The sequence below is a fragment of the Phaethon lepturus genome, unplaced genomic scaffold, assembly GCF_000687285.1.
Source record: "Phaethon lepturus isolate BGI_N335 unplaced genomic scaffold, ASM68728v1 scaffold1709, whole genome shotgun sequence".
Taxonomy (NCBI): domain Eukaryota; kingdom Metazoa; phylum Chordata; class Aves; order Phaethontiformes; family Phaethontidae; genus Phaethon; species Phaethon lepturus.
The window spans coordinates 52,518-72,852 of record NW_010562553.1 but is presented as its reverse complement, the minus strand read 5'-3'; the positions used below and the strand labels follow the sequence as shown (position 1 = coordinate 72,852).

At 36.7% G+C, this 20,335-nt stretch overlaps 1 protein-coding gene across 1 annotated transcript in view; it reads right to left on the bottom strand.

Annotated features, from left to right (window-relative positions):
- Positions 1 to 6,846: 6,846 nt before the first annotated feature.
- AUH (AU RNA binding protein/enoyl-CoA hydratase) overlaps positions 6,847 to 20,335 on the bottom strand; it is a gene marked incomplete at its 5' end in the record, with an annotated part of 59,489 nt that continues 46,000 nt past the window's right edge. The window contains 4 exons of the mRNA XM_010294288.1: positions 6,847 to 7,433; positions 8,294 to 8,341; positions 10,023 to 10,073; positions 11,753 to 11,940. Coding sequence (XP_010292590.1) covers positions 7,356 to 7,433; positions 8,294 to 8,341; positions 10,023 to 10,073; positions 11,753 to 11,940 — 365 coding nt within the window. The remainder of the gene's footprint in view (positions 7,434 to 8,293; positions 8,342 to 10,022; positions 10,074 to 11,752; positions 11,941 to 20,335) is intronic.

The following is a 20,335-nucleotide window of genomic DNA, read 5'->3' as shown; positions in this document are numbered from 1 at the left end:
CCTGCTGAGATTTTGCTTCAGGAAAGTCACAGTCCTGATGATATTAGGCAATGGCAATTAGACAATGCTGTATCTAAGGCCCTTCAGGATTTATGAATTAAAACTTCCACACCTAAGGAGTCTGACTCATTAGGCATCTTCACACTTGGCAGACAGGACTCCACACAGTACGAATGAGACACTGGGGATGAGAGGAAAGCAACCAGGATTCTCATCCTTGCTACAGCATCTGTTAAAAACAGTGTGATACTTGCTGCAATGAGGGACTGCAAGACAGGCCTTCCCTCTTGTCATGGTGACACATCCAACCACGTAATAGGTGAATGGTCATTATCTCTACATATCAATGAATTAACTTCTAAACTAAGTAAGTAAAGTAGAAAAGTTTCATCAGGAGTGAAAGAGAGCATCCAGTGACCAGGCCACTCCTGTAGGAGTGTTCAGTTCAGGTCAATTAAGTGAAAGGAGAGAGCAGAAACTGAGTTTCTCTGGTGTTTAATGAGTCCTTCAACTACTGAGTAATTAGACAGATCGAGGGGCTGCAGCATACCATCTTCACTTTTTCAAAAAAGGCCTGATTTTAGCTAAGATTTGGAAAAAAGGGTAAGAATCCAAAATGAAGAAAGGCATTTCATTCCGCACAAAGTGGAAAAAAGAGCATGTCCATGTGTTCATTTATGAACTGGTAACTCAGGCAGAACCCTTTTCATTATGCCATTTTTGTGGCTCCTATTTCCTTTTGGGTAGCCTAGGAATCATGTTTGGATGTTATGATCTCTACCAGTGTTAGGGTGTAAAGCTCGGGTGCTGTAACCACCCGATATAGAAGCATCCACTTCGTAGAGTTGCTCATGAAGATCTTAGAAATGACTGTGCTGAAGTGGACTGTGACTTAAACACACAACCTGATCACACCCTACAAACCATCTCTTCTATCCATCCTTCCTAGACCCACTGCTTCTTAGAAGGGTGCTCTCTGGCTCGCTCCTCCTTTCACCACTACTTGCAAGAGGAGGCTGGCCAAAACATGACAACTACAGGACAACATGAACCACAGACTGAACCCTGAGTGCTCACTACTTGCATATATTTACAAAAATAGTTCAGCTACAGACCAGCTTTGAAAATAACAGTCCCAGCAGTATAGACTTACTACACAAAAGATGCAGAGTTAACCTTCCACACAGCATATAGACATATTATTAACATTTCTAAGTAATGAAAACACAACCTTCACAACTCTATCCTTACAATTAAAATTTTAAGCTTTGTCTAAGCTGCATGAAAGAGACACATTTTTTAAGAATTTGTACAACTGGCATCAGGTTTTTTAACATGCTAGAAAGAATTGAGCCAAAGATGATATCACAAAGTCCCTTATGCTTAAGGCAAAATGTTAAATCAATTAGCAGTTGCTGGAATAAAGAAGCAACAATTTGATGTATAAGTTTCTTAAAAAAATAACAAACTTTTTATGTTCTTCTGAAAGTGGTTATATTATGCAACAAGAAAACTGCAACATATTCTCATCTCTTTAATGTTACAAAAGCTCTATTAGCATATGCTTCAGAAATTATAATCAAAGAGTAGTAGTCACTAGCCAGAACTTTGAAGAGTTTATAAACGTGTATGTACAGACTATGCCTTAGAGGGTTAATGTACTATTTTGAACTCAAGTATTGCAATAGGACTTAGCTTTGACACAGAACGTTCACACCCTCTGTAATAAATTATTTTAACATACTTCGTATTTCTTCCCATGTGAATGAGTGTCCTTGGAAGAATTATCTACTAGATAAAATTCGAAGATGAAATCTAAGTCTAGACTTATTTAAGGGGGGTGGAGACTGATCTTATAATCTACAACAGTTGTTGATTAATGAGCTGCTCATGATTGCTGTAGGCTGTCCAAACTGCAGAAACAAACAATACTATAGGACTGCGAGGAATGTGCTATCTGTGTGCCACACCTTTGTTGAAACTTAGAACTCGCTTCGACTTCTGCTACGATTATTCTAGCCTTGAACTACCAGATATGCACGACCAGATACACATATGTGCGTCCCCTCTGCTTCTGTGGCAGAATTTCTGTGTTACGAAACTTCCACACTGTAAAAATGGCCACTTGTAGCAGTCACAGTACATGCTGTGTAGGGTTCAAGGTTTTTGCTGGTTGTGCTCTTGCACAAACAAAATCAAAACGTCCTGGAGAAGAATAGGACTATCACATCCTGAGGGGGTTTGGTTTCATCTGACAGTCTGAAGAATTTTATTTGTATGTACACATATACATATGCACATACACATACATATGCATGCATATGACATGTCAGTATAGACACATATATATTATAATGCACAACGAATACATTGCATAAACACAGTACATTCTACATAACTACAGAAACTTCTATTCAACTCTGTTCCAAGGCTGAAATTGAACATGATTTAAATCTGTAATAAAAAAGGTATGTTTCCTAATCTTTGGTGATAACAATATCACTTCTTATTACATCTTTCAAAAACCTTTAAGGAAAATTTAAAAATATTCCCTAACTTTGCTTATAAAATATCAACATTCTTGAAGTGAAAACAACCCATACAAATTCGTAAAAGTGTTCCCTGCACACTGGTGTCCAAGCTCCAGACTTAGAGAAACCAAAAGCCAACAGGAAAAAAAAAAGGTACAAGCAAAAAAACTAGTCTGTAATCTCTCAAAATATACAAGAGGAATTTCATTACCTTACACTGATGAACACATATCTCTTTTCGGTTTATCTGTTTGCAATTATTCTTCTTTTTCTTATTTTTGGAGATAGTTGTCTTTCTAAAAGTGTGCAGAAAAAGAACATCTTAAAATAGCCACATCTTCATGATCATTATCACACCTTGAGTACATTCACTGTATCAGCCTCACTAGACAATGATGCCCTATGGCTTTTCAGCAATGTCATTAGGTGCAAGAACAAGGCTAAAATCCCACAAACAAGACATGAAAGCAAATCTTGTTCAATGTACACCACAGAAAATACCAATGGTTTGCAATTATATATTTTTTTAATTGTAAATAAATCCTCTCTCTAATCTCAGTAGACACCTTCTCAGGCATTTGTTTGCATAAAAAAGCAATGAAACAGAACTAAGTTGGTGATAAATTAAGATGTTTCAATTACTCCTTTCACTTTGCATCTATGTGTTGGTTCTGGTATGTGAAGTGACACTAGTAACAAACCCCTTTCTTTGCTCCCTAAGTCTCTCAAAACCAGATTCCAAGTAGCATAATATTTTGTCCTCTCCTGTGTTGAAGAGACCTGTTATTTTTTTTTCTGTTCAAGAAATCCGATTATGGTTAAATGCATCAAAGAGCAATGACAGAAAATATGAAACAGCTGCAAATGATACATCCTGATGTTTACTATTCTGTTAAAAGCAGTTCTAGAAAAGCATTGATATGAACCTCCGTGTAGTAAGTATTATGGGTAATTGCACGTAGACTGACAGAATTTCAACAAGGATTTGGCACAAATGGCTCTGCAAATCTCATAGAAAAGTTCCACAGAACAACATCCTCCAAGTGCTCTTAACTGTATCATTACACAACCTCTAGAATAAATAAAACACCCTATTTCTTCATAGCAGGTGAGATACTCAAAAGCATTGAACTGACTTAAGCCATTCAGGCAATTCCGAAAACTTTATCCAGAAATTTAGTAAAACTAGTAAGAACATGAGTTACTTCAATAATATCAAAAACACAAATGCTTTCATAGATTAAAGGCTAAAATGATATGTGTTATATAAAGCCACATATTAATTTCTGCATGAAACTGAGAATTTCTAGGCAATTTAGTTAAGTTGAATTAGCACTTACACTGTTGAGAGGTAATCAGCTGAAGGTAACAGACCTACCTGTGTTATAACTTTTCAATATCCAACTCAGTGAAGAGGTGCAGAACTCATTATCCACTTGAGCACAGCAGGAGCAGGAGAAAAAGCTGCTTATGCCTGGGGATCATGAGATAACCTTTAGGAAACCAGCTGGGACCAGGGCTCACTCACCCATGAGGTATTGTGGAGAAAAGCATGGCTTTACCAGGAACGGAAAGAGCTGAGCCTAGGCACTTGAAGGAGGATTTGCCAGATCATAACTTTCATAAGGAAATATTAGCCTTTAAAAGAGCATTTCTGTTACAAATCACCCTCTTGTGGAAGCAAAATTCTAATATTGCTATTAATCACAAGCACTGCAGCTATCATAACACGTCACTTAGAGACAGGAAGTGATTAACACATCTTTTGCTAAAATACTGTTCCTTTAGAACTATTTCAACATCACTAGAAGGTACCTTTAAAAATTGTCCTACTGGTACTCACTTTGTAATAACATTCAAACCATTAACTTCAAAGAAGGGACTTAAATTGCTACAATGACAGTATCTTCTCCTGAGAAAAGGAATGGAGAGACCACTGTGACAGCAAAATTATTTTCTATTCTGTTTCTATTTCAAAACTACTAGTTAAAGGCACAAATTTACAACAGTCTCATGCCACAGTATTTAAAGTTATTGGATTTTTTTTAAATAGACATTCACAGAAGCTACTTAATCAGCACTTGTTAGAAAAACAGAGGCAGCTCAATAACCAGACTGCATATCAAAGTTATGAAACAGAAACCTGTCAGCATAGACTTAGTATTTTTTCTCCTATTAACATAATTATTTCCTACTCAGTAAAAATGAAAATGACATGTTAGCATTTCAAAAACAAGAGAAAATGACCCTCAAGGCTTTATATGACTATCAAAACAAGCACTGGTACTTTATTTGCAAATTATCATGCATGAATTGATTGACTCAGCAAGTTTACCAGTCAACAAAGTGTGTGCTCTACCAGTTATAATCAATTTACATGTAATGATATGTCTAAATATGAATTTAAATGAGTTCTTGTCATTTCATGTTGATCAGCTGCTTTATCATCATATATATGGACAGTGACCACAGTTAATGTTGCAGAAACAGCAGAGCATGCAGAAGTTTTGTGAGCCAATGGTAACCAAAGATGAAGAAATTCTTTTTCATATAGAAAGACAGCCTCTCACTGCTAAGCCATGTTTATTTTCCAGTTAAGTTAACAAAAATACTTTCTAAGAGGTTATTGCCAGGCATTTGCTGTATATGCCATGTCCACAGCAAACATACATTATGAATCACAACAGTTTTCTCACCTTGTAACCTACTGAATTTCTCTTTCAATGTACACTCTCTTTCAGGCTGCCACAGAATGAAGAATATTTCAGTACCATCCCTGTTGTATATAAATATACATTATTAGGACCTGAAAAAGAAATATTCTGGAGATTAAGACAATTCCATTTTAACAGCACCTTAACCACATCCCCACACAACAATCTTTAATACAATCACCAAAAATTTAAAATAACTGTGGCAAGTGACATAAAGTTCCTTCACAGCAGACAGTGCTGATCAGATGGTATGTTGGAAGAATGCAAGACAAAGCCAGGTTTAACATTAACGTTCAAGAATGCATAATTAAAGGCTGGCCTCGAAAATGTCTTCATATCACAGAATCATAGAATGGTTTGGGTTGAAAAGGACCTTAAAGATCATGTAGTTCCAGCCCTCCTGCCTTGGGCTGGGTCATGTTCCACTAGATCAGCTTGCTCAAAGCCCCATTCAATCTGGCCTTGAATATTTCCAGAGATGGGGAAATCCCATCCACAACTTCTCTGGTCAATCTGTTTCACCACCCCCAATGTAAAAAATTTCTTGCTTGTATCTAATCTAAATTTACCATCCTTCAGCTTAAAGCCATTATCCCTTGTCCTAGCGCTACATGCCCTTGTAAAAAGTCCCTCTTCAGCTTTCTTGTAGGCGCCCTTCAGTACTGGAAGGCTGCTATAAGGTCTCCCTGGAGCATTCTCTTCTCCAGGCTGAACAATCCCAACTTTCTCAGCCTTTCTTCACCGGAGAGGTGTTCCACCCCTTTGATCATTTTTGTGGCCCTCCTCCAGACCTGCTCCAACAGGTCCATGTCTTTCCTGTGCTGAGGGCTCCAGAGCTAGATGCAGGACTCCAGCTGGGGTCTCACTAGAGTGGAGTAGAGAGGCAGAATCACCTCCCTTGTCCTGCTGGCCACACTGCTTTCGATGCAGCCCAGGATGTGGTTGGCTTTCTTGGCTGCGAGCACACATTGCTGAGTCATACAGAGCTTCTCGTCAACCAACACCTCCAAGTCCTTCTCCTCAGGAATACTCTCAATCCATCCTCTCTGCCCAGCCTGTATTTGTGCTTGGGATTGCCCTGACCTACGTGCAGGATGCTGCACTGGGCCTTGTTGAACTTCATGAGGCTCACACAGGCCCACTTCTCAAGTCTGTCAAGGTCCCTCTGGATGGCATCCCTTCCCGTCAAACCATGTATCGACTCTACCACACTGCTTGGTGTCATCGGCAAACTTGCTGAGGGTGCACTCAATCCCACTGTCCATGTAGTTGACAAAGATGTTAACCGCACTGGTCCCAATACTGACCCCAGAGGAATGCCACTTGCCACTGGCCTCCACTTGGACACTGAGCCACTGATCACAATTCCCGGAGTGCAACCACCCAGCCAATTCCTTATCCACCAAGCAGTCCATCTGTCAAATCCACGTCTCTCCAATTCAGAGACAAGGATGCCGTGTGGGACAGTGTCAAATGCTTTGCACAAAATAATATAATGGCAATGGCTTCATCAAAAGAATGCCATTACGTGCTAAAGTTAATTTCATTTTACTTAGAATAGTGTAAGTCAGATAAATAAAACATAACATTTTCCAAACAATAATCCTTTTAATTTCCCTTAGCTTTATTAATAATCTACATATTCAGGTAGAATTCTCAAATATATTTTTTACTGATATACAGAATCATTTTAATGCATATTTGCTACAATTTCTAATTTTTGGTGTTCAGTAGTCACTTTTGTTTTGATAAAATGATACAGGAGGTTTATACTTAACATCACATACAGATTTTGTCTATATAAAGAATTTACAGAGCTTTTTCAATTGTAGAACGGTATGTTTCACACACATGAAATTTTAAAAATGCTGCATGAACCTGTGACCTTGCCAATACACAGATCAACCTTCAGAAACTGTAATGAGCATGAGTTGACACACGTTCTATCTGGGCCCAGTACAAGTATGGACACATTCAAAATGTCGTAACATCAGTATGATTTGCTTTTACTTTGGTGGTTGCGATATTCCGGGTGCAGATGCAAAATGCACCTCAATGGTCCTCATAGCAGTACTTTTATACCCTTGTATTTTAAAGGCATCAGCTTCTTTTATTCTCCCTTGTAGCGAGGAGGTCTTTTCTCCTTAAATGCAAGAAGACCTTCAATTCTATCTTTTGTTGGAATAGTCTGCAATGAGCAGAGTAACAATTCATTATTGACACCAAAAACAATACCAAGAAAGACATTTTCATACAAATCCTAGTTCTTCAATGCATCCGACATGCAACATATAATATAACAGAAAAATGAAAACTAAAATGTCTGGTCAGATACAGGAAAGTACCAGGCACTTGAAAGGCACAATATAAAGCTGAGAAACAATTTGGGAGAAGAAGGAGTGTCTTTTCTCCAAACAGATGATTGTGAGAAACTCGTTAGGTTTGTTTTTGAGTTTTTGGTGGGTTTAGGGTTGGTTTTTTGGAGGAAGGGGTGTAGGCTATTAATCAGATCACCATATGTTTTAAATACATATCTAATGCTGATGCTTCTATTTCCTTCTTTAAGAAACATTCCTGTAAGACAAAAACTGGTCTCAAAGTCCAAGAACATACAAACTCGACACATCATTCCCATGTTTTCACTGGCAAAGAAGTTTGTCTCAATCTTCTGTTAGTTAGCACATATGCCATTAGTGGCACATGTTAGTGAAGTGCCTTTCATGTTACTCCATGTTAAACCAAAAGAAAGCAAAAGCAAGGCTGTTCTTGGACTAGATGCATGGCAATGTATGACTGGCTAGGCATATGGCTGGCAGTCCTTCACCACCTTCACCCTAACAGTCTTGGCAGGGAGACATTTTTGACCAAAACTACACCTCCTTCCTTAAATTCCTTACAAAACAGAATAAGTAGAAGGAAGCTCTAAATACAACGCCAAAACATTTGTAGAAGAAATCATAGAACAATTTCCAGTTGAATTTCTAGTTTCATAACAGGCACCAACAAAGGCTGTTTTCTGTTTTTTTTCATGTAATCATAGTTACATACCTGAGCGTAACAAGCTTCTTCAATTGCTAAACCTGTTACTAGGTCAACCTGAGGAAAATAATAAAATGTTTTTTAAAAGTGTATTTTTGTATATTTATTACATATTATTTCCTGACAGCTAACTTAAATACTGTGTTTCTATATGTCACATACTAAAACTCTTCTGCAAAGTTCTTCTGCACTACTTAAACACAGTAATTAACTAATTAAACTACTTAAACACTGTAATTTCATTTACTACAGGGGAAAAGATTTAATGCACTGCATGATTAATCAAAATTTGTTCTGAAACAAGTTATCTTCAAAATGTCATGTAAGAACATGATGACATGCCACAAAATAAACAAAAATTCAAGTATAAAGGGATTTAAAATTAAAAAAAGGCCAATGGTCATCCTGCATCATCACCTAGTTTTAATAATTTTTTTTTTCTTTGTAAGTTCTGATCTGAACAGCTGAAAGGGCTGAATTTTCCCCTCACTACTTCCGTCTTAAGCATCAACTGCTGCAGAACTTACCACCTCTCCATACGGCCACTGGAATCACTGTGGCTATGTGCCACAAGCAATTTGTCAAGGGGAGATAAGCTATAGGATGGATTATCAAAGGAAGCCATGAAATCTCTGCAATGGAAGGTTTGTAACAAGAGCTTGAATGAACATTTTCCTTGACTGGTTTTGATACAGTGGATCTTGTCTTGGGGCCTCAAGGTTGAACTAGGTGATCATTCAGAGTCCTTCTAACTCTACTGTCCCTAATTTTACAAACACGATTTTGACCTTTCAGTCCACTATACCTGGCAGCTAATTTAGCTTTAAGTTAGCTTGTAGCATTTTGAACCTTGGGTATCGCTGAAACAAATACTGAATTCCATCATTACTTGCTGTGGAAACCTAAGCAGCATACTCTTTGCACATCAGCATCTCAGTTTGGTTCTCAGGCCAAAACTTTAGTGGTATGCTTTGCTGAACTCAATTACATCACTGTTTGCTTTTGAGACTTTAAGAAAAAAAAGACCATTCTTAAATTCATCTTCTTGGATTCAGACGTTGGATGCAGTGTGATCCCCTTTCCCCTGTCCTAGGTTAAGCTCCAAGGTGTCCTGGTGCAGAGCTTATGCATGTGCTTAGCTTTAAATATGAACAGCCCTGCTGAGCTCAGCAAGATGATTCACAAGCCTAAAGTAAAACACATGTCCAGACACATTCAGGGCTGGATTTTAATGAGCTTTAGAGCTAGGGCAACAGTGTTCAAGGAGTGGCAATCAGAATCAAATATGAAATCAGACTCCAGATACAATTTTAACACTAACCTCTATTAAACTATTAAAAATAAGTAACATGCCTTTTGGCCTTTAACTTTATTAGCTACCAAACACTGAGAGCATTCATCGACTTGACAGGGTATGACTTTGAGGTTTTTTTCTGCCTAGCATTTGAAATACAACTTGTTCATAGTAGTTTATGTTTACTTTCTAGTATTAATAATTAGCAGAGCACATTACTCCTGGACAGACATGAGGCTACTAAACCTCATTATGGAAATCAGCATCAAGTCTGAGGAGTCTGAGACATTAAGAAACTGCATTTCATGTAAAAAGTTTTGACCAAACAGATTTTGAAAGACTGTACATTGAGAAACTAAAAACACATCTAGAAAAAAAATCTCCACAGTAGACCTGTTGCCAGCGTGACTTCTGCTTACTCTTACAGGAAGTACAGATTCTTACCTCCATTCCCTGATTGATGGCCAGTTTTGCAACTCTCATTGCTACTGGTCCCTAAAATGACAGAAAAAGCCTATTTACATATCATCAAAATCTACAAGATTATGCAGTGAAGAGTCTGCACATCAATGTTCTCATATTGGGATCTTCTAGACTTGGACTTTATTAAATTTATAGTAAATAGGTCAAATATCCTAAATTACATCACTATAGTACATATTTGCTTCCAAACTGATAGTTTCAATTTTGAGAAAAAGTGGAAGTGTAACATTTTCAAAAGAACCTAACTAAAGCAGTGTGTTTAGTTTATATTTCAAAGGTGCTGAGTGTGTCCACTTTTGTCAAGCTTGCTCAATTCCCTTCAAAGCAAGGCTCAGAATGGCCACCTTAAGAGACATCATTACAGGCCTTCTCAAGGTCAATCTTATGTCCCTATTATCACACAATGGAGACACATGAAAAGATGTGATAATCAGATAAAATGAACTGATGTGCCTTCAGACCTAAAATATGTTTACTGCAAAGCCTGCACTGGTCAAGGGATGACACTCTTCCAGGAGCAACTGAGGCCCCCAGCGAGCAGAGGGATTTCCACCCTCCTCCTCCAATATGCTGTAGAACAGCGAGACATCTTTGGGAACTGTCTCATGTCTGTGCCTATCCATCAGCATCAGCTTCTGACTACTCAGACGTCGCTTTAGAGAAGTAGCCCGCTACTCTGGGAAAAACCAAATGCTTTTGAGCTGGTTCCAATGATGCAAAGTTGCAACTACAAATCAACCTCCCAGAATCATTGTATGTTAAAATTTTTACTGTATTTTCACATTTGTCTTTCTATGAGGGTGTTTAATACAAATAACCAAAGTTAAATTTATTTAATCTGTAACATTTTCCATTTTCAATGAAAAATTTTAGCTGTTACACTTGTGATCCAATAAAGTAGTTTACTAATTATTTTTTTCTTCTGCCTCCTGTGGATTTGCCACCTTGCACCCCTCACTTGAAAATCAGGTTTATCAAAAGTTCCAAACTCACACTCCTACTCTGAACAAACAGCTTGGGGTCTATGGCAACAGGGGACCAGGTAGAAATCAGCTAACAAAGCGTCCTGCAAGGGTCATACTTAAACTTCTTCACAAAATTTTCAAGTTCTAAAGCACAGGAATTTGGTAAATCCCATTTCAATTCTTTTATGAAAGTCAGAGACAGGGTGTCACTTGGAATGAATAAGAGCATGATTCTTTCATCAAGTTTATACACAAAGGACAGAAAACAAACTTTCCACTAGTAAATGGGTTTTGCTTTAATACTGAAACTACATTTAGCTTCATGTTTTCAAAATAGGAGTTACACTGAGATACGTCCACTTTCATATGGATGTTTTTGCCTCTCTTCTGAAGTGTTCAACAGCAACAGAATAACCTATTGAGATAATTGCTTTACTGAAATAAAAACCCTCACACTATTTTTTGTTTAAAACTTGAAAGCCAAATTAGGCAATACAGACACAAATCATTTCATGACAATACGAGGATTGACAGGTATTTTGCTTCACTGTGAAACAATTACCAAATAACACCACTCAATACATGAGAGAGAAGATTTCTGATTGCTCTCCACATAACTAGAATGGCTTTTACTATGTAACTGCATAATAGTTTTTCTTAACACACTTGGTTCTTTTTCAGTTTCAATGTTTGATAAAAACTAAAAACCTAAATAATTTGTTTTACCTGAGGTAAAAATTCTCTTGCCAAAGCTAATGCTCTTCTGTACGCAGCATCCCCTGCTTCATTCTGTTCTACCACATGGCTAATCAATCCTATTGATTTTGCTTCCTCGCCATCTACAGTACGTGCAGAGAAGATTAGTTCTTTTGCCAAAGACACTCCAATTGTGCGAGGTAATCTCTGTGTCCCCCCTAAAATTTGGAAAAACAGAAAATGCAAGTATTAGTTTCCCATCCATTTATACCACAAACATGGATGCATTGTTCAGTTCAAATATTTTCATTTTTAATTCCATAAACAATTATATGAACGTATAGAAATTAAACTATCACACAAGGGCATTCCTAAATGCCTTCAGTTCTAAGGCAAAAAACTACATCTAAAATGAAATCAATTGCTCTGTTTCTTAGAAAGACATGTAAATAACTGAAAAGACGTAATATTAATAGAGATGAGGTAATATTAATAGAAACTCTGTTTGATTACAGACAAGTTACCTTAATCATACCACCAAAAGCTGAAAGAAAACTACTTGCCAGTAATTAGCATATCCAAAAACTCTGCTTCTTTTTAACAGTCTGTGTATTTTTATTATATTAGTCACCACAATATGAACACATTTGAAGAACTATACTCAAAAAGAATATATACTCTAACAAGACTGTAGTCCATGCTAAAATTTGCATATGTTAGAGACAATGCAAATTTATCCCTAAATTAAACTAAAACCACTGGACAAAGTCTTTAAAAAGCCATGATTTTGTCTCTCCTTACTTCCATATTATTGTTGAAACCTTAAAGCTTGATTACAAAAACTAGGAAAGGACAATGGCAGGTGTGGATCAGCAGTTCTGGATCAGCAGGCACCTGATTTTAGTTAGCTTTTCTTACTGTTAAAAACTTCTCTCGCAGATCAGCCTTTTCAGAAGGTCAATAAGCAGTCACAATATTAACCAGACATAAGAAGACTGCTTAGTTGGACTAAGATTAACTTTCCAGAATTGACAAACAATGAGAATGTGGGAATAATCATCATCAAAACTGAAGATGTAGACTCAAATCACAGAAGCAGATGTTTGTTTGAATTAAAACTGTGGAAATGGCCTTTATCCAGGAGAAAGGATTTTGAAAATATACAAGGTCTACCATTTTGAAATGGATCTGAAACAGATATTCAATTAATATAGACAGTCTGTGACTAAAAATTTCTTTCCAAATAGCTCTTTCTGCAAGAGCATGCTAATATATTCAAATATACATATGTATAGATATATAGATATGCAAGAGGAATATTTATAGGAGGTGTTCAAAGGGAGGTGGTACAACGTTGGATAAATGTGTGTTCAACTTAGAGAAAAGAGATTAATTTCCACTAGATAATGGTGGACTAAGCCAGTATTTTATTGAAGCCATTCAGTTCTCTTCCTGATGTTTCCTGAAAATACTTTAAATACATCTCTGAGACAAATAAACTGACTGGAAACAAACAAAAAGTTTTTTGTGATTCAGTGATTCAGCTTTCAACTATTGTTTTTTTATGAATCACAAGCTTCAGTACTACTGAATTCCTTTCCATAAAAACTGACCTGCCTTTGAACACATTACATCATACAAAAATGCAGGTTTGGGGTATCTCTGCATTACGCTTTTCTAGAATATTACAAAATCGTGATCTATAACAAAAACCTGGGATATATTTTCTGGGCTGAAACCTGAAGATTAAAAAAATGCTTACACTTATAAAAGTTAAAATAGAATTTGTAGAACAACAACATTAGTAAATACAAATAATGTGATATCCTCTATGGTCCTACCACTCTGAGAGGATTTTTGCAAGACTGTCCAAATGGTCAAGGGCAACAGGCAACAGCAAGAGAAACTCCTGTTCAATAAATTCTGCTAATAGTTGCACAGCGAAGCCAGTAGTAGCACTAGGGTGAAAATTTTGCTAACAGCATAATTTAGACAATGCTCCTGCTCTAGGGCGTTTTTATGAAAGGGGCAGGGTGGGCTGGGTGGACTAAAACCAAAACCTCTTGTAAAATACTATTAGCCTTGACTGCCTCACTGGTGAGATTCACAGAGAATTACTAAAGCTGTAGCTATCAACCTTTATATCAGAACTACATGCCATAAAAATGTGAGCTGTGTTTTCAAGAAGCTTGCTGCTTCTGATACGGAGCTGTACCACCATCACCACTAACAAACATTTACTGGTTTTGTTTTATATACTGAACATGTCTTTTAATTTCTCACTCAAAAGAAGCTGTCACACCCTAATCAATGTCTATCTTTACACACATTTTAAGTGGACATCAGAACATAGCAAATGTCTACCCCAATTCTCTTTAAGAATAGTTTCGTCATAAATTATCCCTTTCACCATTGTAAAGTAATCTAGAAAAGCAACAGGTTTGGCTTTTGATTAAAAAAATTTTTTGTCCAAATCATAAGACCTGAAACCATATGAGGCTGAATTTACTGACTCCACATCTTCTGCTTCTTCCTTGCTTGCTATGCCTAGTATTTTTTCTCCTTAATTACCTCCCCTTCCTTTACTGTTTTATCTCTTCTATTACTGCTTTTACCAGGAAATGTTGAAAACAAAATTTAATTGAGCAACAATATTTCATAACTTTGACCAAACAATGGATATGTTTAAGCATGAAATAGTGTTTATAGATGAAAAAAGTGTTCTTGCCAGTGTCTTACACAATAACGATTAAAGAGCAAAAAAAGCAGACTATAGTCTATGTTGTTTGGCTGCCTCCTACACTGCAAAGCCATTAAGCAGAGGAGCATATTCTTTGATTAATATTCACAGAACAGAAGCCAACAGTTCAGTGAATCAATCATATATATTCAGTAGTAGGAATAAGATATATGCACACACAAAGGCAGTAAGACCCAATTAATCAAATGCAAACAACACACCAAAATACAGCCAACACACCAAAGTTACATCCATTTATGAAGAAAAGACAGAGAGTACACTGCAAATAGATGTTCTGTTTTGGTAATACACAAAGAACATATAAAGCCTGCCAACTACAATCAGAGCTAAAGGAAGTAACACCCAGTCTTCAAAGACATTACTTAACCAAGGCATTTAATCTAAATGTAGAGCAGAATTTGATGGAAGAATAGTTGTTTCATCTTCACAAATTTAATGACATGTTATTTCAAGGACTAGTGATCTGGTATTACTCACTGTGTTGATAAAAGTATTTGACATACAGTTGCAATGTAAATACGTTCTTATCTGAGATGGTATATATTCAATGTTGTAATAATTGTAAACAGCAGCTTTAGATTACACTCTAGTTCATGTGAAAAGACACAGTAAATACAAGACTAAGTTCTGGTATGAAAACTGTTAAATAATACTTTTTTCTTTAACAAATAGTTGATTTTGTATGAATATTTATTTACTGTCAGTAATTCATCAATTACAAAATATGTACACAACTGGTTTGGATTAAGGGAATTACGTGATAAATTCCCAAGAGTATATCCAGCAAGATGAAGCAACTAGCTTACTGGAAATAGATTCATCATTCTGGCAGAGAGTATCTACAGTCAGTAGTTTCTCATAGCTGAAGGCTCTGTCAAAACCTATTGGAAAAAATCCCGTTCTGACAAAAAATTCAAATTTTATTTCAGTAATAATCCTGTTTATTAAGTCAAGTAAAGATGATTCTTTCTATCCTACCCTTTCTATCACGAGCTGTGTTTGATTTGCATTAGAATGATTTAACTGTCAGTTTTCTAGACTTCTTTTTTTAAAGACTACTGTCCATTTCTAATGGTTTATTAATAATCAATGGTGAAACCAAAGTCTGTCAGCCACAAACTTTTTAATTATTCAAGTCAGCCAATAAATGGTTAAAATGTATCCTTGTGATTCTTTTGCAGAAAGCTGTAGCTGATTTTTCTCCTTTCCATTGAAATTCATAGAAATATGGAACGCAGAAACCTGCTGTTCACAACACTGAATCCTGAACAATATAAGCCTATAAATAAGCTAATGTGGATAAAATTATTATTTTAATGTAATAACTTTCAGTCATGTAAGTCATACTTTAAAAGCCTGTGTAACAAACACATTTTCCACTTTTAAAGTACCTGCCATCCATTGCTAAGTTAAGTAATTTTCAAAATATTAAACACTCTAAAAGCCTAAATACTCTACCCAGACATTATTTAACACGAAGTTTCCAACAGATTATTTCCCAGATTAGAAATTGATCCTGCAAAGTTGTACATGGCTTAGACCAGGAAAGATATCAACAAAGATGCAAGTTATGGGGTGAAAATGGGCTGGAGAATAAAAGAAACAAAATGTTATCTCTGCAAGGCGAAAAAAGCTCTGAGCTGACAAAGAGCAGGCAGTAGGCGAGGGTGCTCCCATGTCTGGTCGTGTAAGTCGTTATTTGGAAGAAGACTTGAGACCTGAGCAAAGCCTGAGATAGTGGCCTGAGGCTGACTCAGAGGTTGCCCCAGGGTCTGTGATGACTGAGAAGCTGTTTGAGCACGATTTCATAATAGGCTGCCAAAAAGGCTCATGGAAGTCTGGCTTGCCAGTGAAGCAGAAGAAAGCCCGGCAGGAACATCAGACACAACCGTACCCGAGGTCAAAGAGGCAGGATGACACGCTACCTACACCAGCCTGGCAGCAGCGGCAAACCCCAGCTCCAACACTGCCAACTTAATTTGCAAATCAGTCCTTAATTTTCATAATCCATTTTATTCATTTGCATCTGTGGACTGGTTTATTTAAAAACCTATCTGAAAAATGCCTAGAATATACCAAAATGCCACGCGTGTGTGGCTTGAAGGTGGCAACTTGAATGAGAAGAATGTCATACTTGGCTGGAAGATGTACGAACGCTTACGATGCATGAGAGAAAGTGTAAATACACTTTCAGAATTCACTAGCAGTTAAATAATCACAGCTTTTGTACAGAAAGATTAAATCATTGGGCAATTTAGAAAGACTAATTTATTTTCAAAATAAGTAATCCTCTTGTAGACTGAGAAAGAGAGAAGATGATTTCCCAGCAGGTGGCCGCATACATGAAATGAATGGAACCAAAAACGCATCTGGAAACTGATGTTTATAAAATGGACTCCACTTCAAAAGGGATTCTGCATCTCGTGTGAGGACCTTACTCCACATTTCCCTCACAAAGCGTGGTACAACTAACTGCATGGACTCCACTGCCAGACTAAACACGGCTTGACAAGCGCAGATCTGCATTACTACCCATGGACTCCCAGCACTCACAGGATTAGCAATGCACACACTGACAAGTTGCCTTACTTTTTTAAACTGAAATTACTTAAGGAAGAAAAGAGAAATGCCTGAAGCTGTTAATCTACTTATTAACTTTTACTTAAATGTAAACAAATGCAACAAGCATGAGCACACAACAAGCATGAGAGATTCGTGCCACGTGCCTTCCTATTACTCCAGATAGGAACTTGGTCTTATTGCCGTTTGGGAATATAATGACAGAAAGTGAACTTAAGTGAAATTCAAAAGTACATACACATTAAAATATCTTCCTGCAGATAGAAATTAATGGCCCAAGAGAAGGCATTTTCCAGTTTCAAAACTACACCCACATATTTAATGAAGTCATTACTCAGCTGTAACAACAGGTAGGAGGCTTAGACCAGTGTTGGTCTGTATGATCATACTTTACAAATCATGTGGAATTTATAAGTAGTACTAGGTAAAAACTTTTATTTAACTTGTATTTTAAATAACTAATTTTATAGTCCATGTTCTTACAGTTTTGGATTGACTGTGACACCTAAAATTTGATTCATGTGAAAATCAGGACAAAAACATCCAGACATAAGAAAAACTATCATCGTTACTTCTGGCAAGTGACATACAGAAAAATTCATTATTACAGTATTATTCTATTTTTATTTATATTTTGAATGAGATCACAGTCCTAAATTGGAATAGTTACTTTAGTTTTTAATGGACAGAATTGAAATAACGAAACAACAAGCAAAGGAAAAACCAGACTATTAAATCTGCTTATGAGCAAGTGACTTGAATGTTTATCTCAATTCAGTGCTCTCCTTACAGAAATCTACCATTTTATTCTTCTACACAGCAAAGAAATCTGTCACTCCGCTAACCCCCCAAGCAGTTCCTATTCCTAACCCTATTCTTTCTCCCATCCTGACTACTATCAAATTAATCTGCTTTCAACTGTTCCAAAGTAATGGGTCTTTAAGATTTACCTCTGAAATTATTCATCCCCAAAATTCTCTGACTTGAGCAGCACTAAAGAAAGGAGAATGAGTGGCTAAAAGAATGGGAGCCCAGGGCAAAGAGCAAACCCAACAAGATTGTAGGAGGACACAACCCCGCTTGTTTCAACTGTGAAATCCCCAAGAAGGCAGAGTGCTCTCTCTGCTGATAAATGTATCTAAAATGAACTCGTACCTATGAAGTGTATTTTTGTCTTGAGTCCTCACAGATGAGGCAGCCATACACTACAGCTACACTGCACCTAGTCGGCTATAACATAATGTCTACAACATTTTACAGTGCTTTGAAAACACTGGCTCTACTACAAATCTGGCCAAATCGTTCAAAGCTGGCATGCATTAATCTAACAATCCGCAATGCAAAGAGCAAACTCTTAAGTAAATTGGAACTTAATTTTGAGATACCAAGTCTAATACTCAGAAATACTCCTAACTTTTCAGCTTGATCTGTTAGATTTTGCAGCACTATCTAGAGTGCCAGAATGGCATTCTGTTATTTTTACTTCCCAGACTGATCCTTCTGTTTGTTATTTTACAGTAATAGTTGATATGTGAAGAAATAATCCCTGCTGTTATTAAAAATTCTGTAAGTCACATAAGTAATTGAAATGTTATTTTTATTCATGCATGCTAATTTGTATTCTGAATGTTACATTATTTGCTATTTCTTGTAAGTATATTACCTATCTGCAAGAATACTTAAAACTTATATGAGAAATAACAGAATAAATCCATCCCAAATGTAAATATAAACATGCATTCAGCCTATGCTACAGGATCATATGGATATTTGTATGCCTAACTTGAAACAATGAAAAGCTCATTTTTTTCAGAGACACAAGCACCCTTAGTGACTTCAGCTTCATGTTTTCATGCTCGATGGTTCTGGACTGGCTGTCAATATGCTAAAATCAGTGAACTGACACCTAAGAAACTGCAGTTTAAGTGATCTGAACATAGCAACTTAGAAGCCTACGACAGGGCCGGGCAGAAGCTATTTCCAAAGCCAGGATCATCCTTTACATGCTCTACAGAAAACTTCTTTATTCCCTATACAAATGTGATTCAGTCACTACTCAGCTATACTGTGAGAAGCAGATACCCTCCAGACTATACAAAAGACCAGGTATTCAAAGACTGCAAGGTTACAAATCCAACATAAACGAAAGCTATTGGAAGAAGATCCAAACTGCTTATTTGTTCATGTCCTTATCAGAAAATCACACTTCTTTACTACTTTCAACTGACTCTTGGTTCCATATATTGCTGTTCAGGATCAACTGGGAGAGGGCAGGTAGGACTAGCACATTGTTTCAAGTTATACTACTATTAAAAGGCCAGACAACAGATTGTACATTTAAAATTACTCTTCTTCCCTCACTGATAAATACTATTTCGTTCATTCATATTGTTGATATTTTAAGAATCAGAGTTTTAAAAGACATTACAGTCCAAATTAATTAGAAATTTTCACTTCAATATGCATATAATTTAGTGTAAAGATATATAACAACTTTAAATACATGTGGGATAGATTTGCTACTAGGATAGTTCCTGTGCAACAGTGGACCTACCCCAATAAGTGCAATGTTTTATTTTTTGGGATTACTCAGATGTTTTTCCTTAATGGAAAACTATGGCTTTTCCACCATCTCCTAGTCAATTTGTAATTCCTCAAAAAACCCAAAAGCCTGTAACTCACAGGAAATCAACAAAGAGAGAGATTGAACAGTCAGGCTGTAGCTCTGACGGTTACAACCCTAAGGAAAGGAATGACATTACAAAAACACCTTTTATATTCCTCTCACCTGCTGCTATGACATAGCAATACAGAAGTCACTGTTTATGGCATACAATGCAAAACAGCTGTATGCAATGGCAAGTCTTTCCCTTTTTTCCCTACAGATAGAGAAGCTAGTGCTAATTAGATTCTTCTGTCACCTAATCACACACAGATGAGCTGGCTTTCATGGACCTTTACAGTTTTAAGATCAAGGAAATTAGATACGAATTTTATTTTCCTTACATCCTACATCCAAATTCCAGGAAGAGAGACATTTTGGGCTATATATGCAGGAGGTAACGAAGAAATTAATTGCATCAGCAGCAAGAGCTAGGATAGTTGCCGGAAACACTGTACTTACTAAAAAAAAAAAAAAGTATCTTTTAATTAACATAAATCATTAAGAATAGTTTATTAAAAATGCTAAGGATCAACAAGATGGGGAGCATCACTCACTTCTCACTATCTGGCCTCATCCTGCTCTTCTGGCAGGACCATTCTGATGTGAG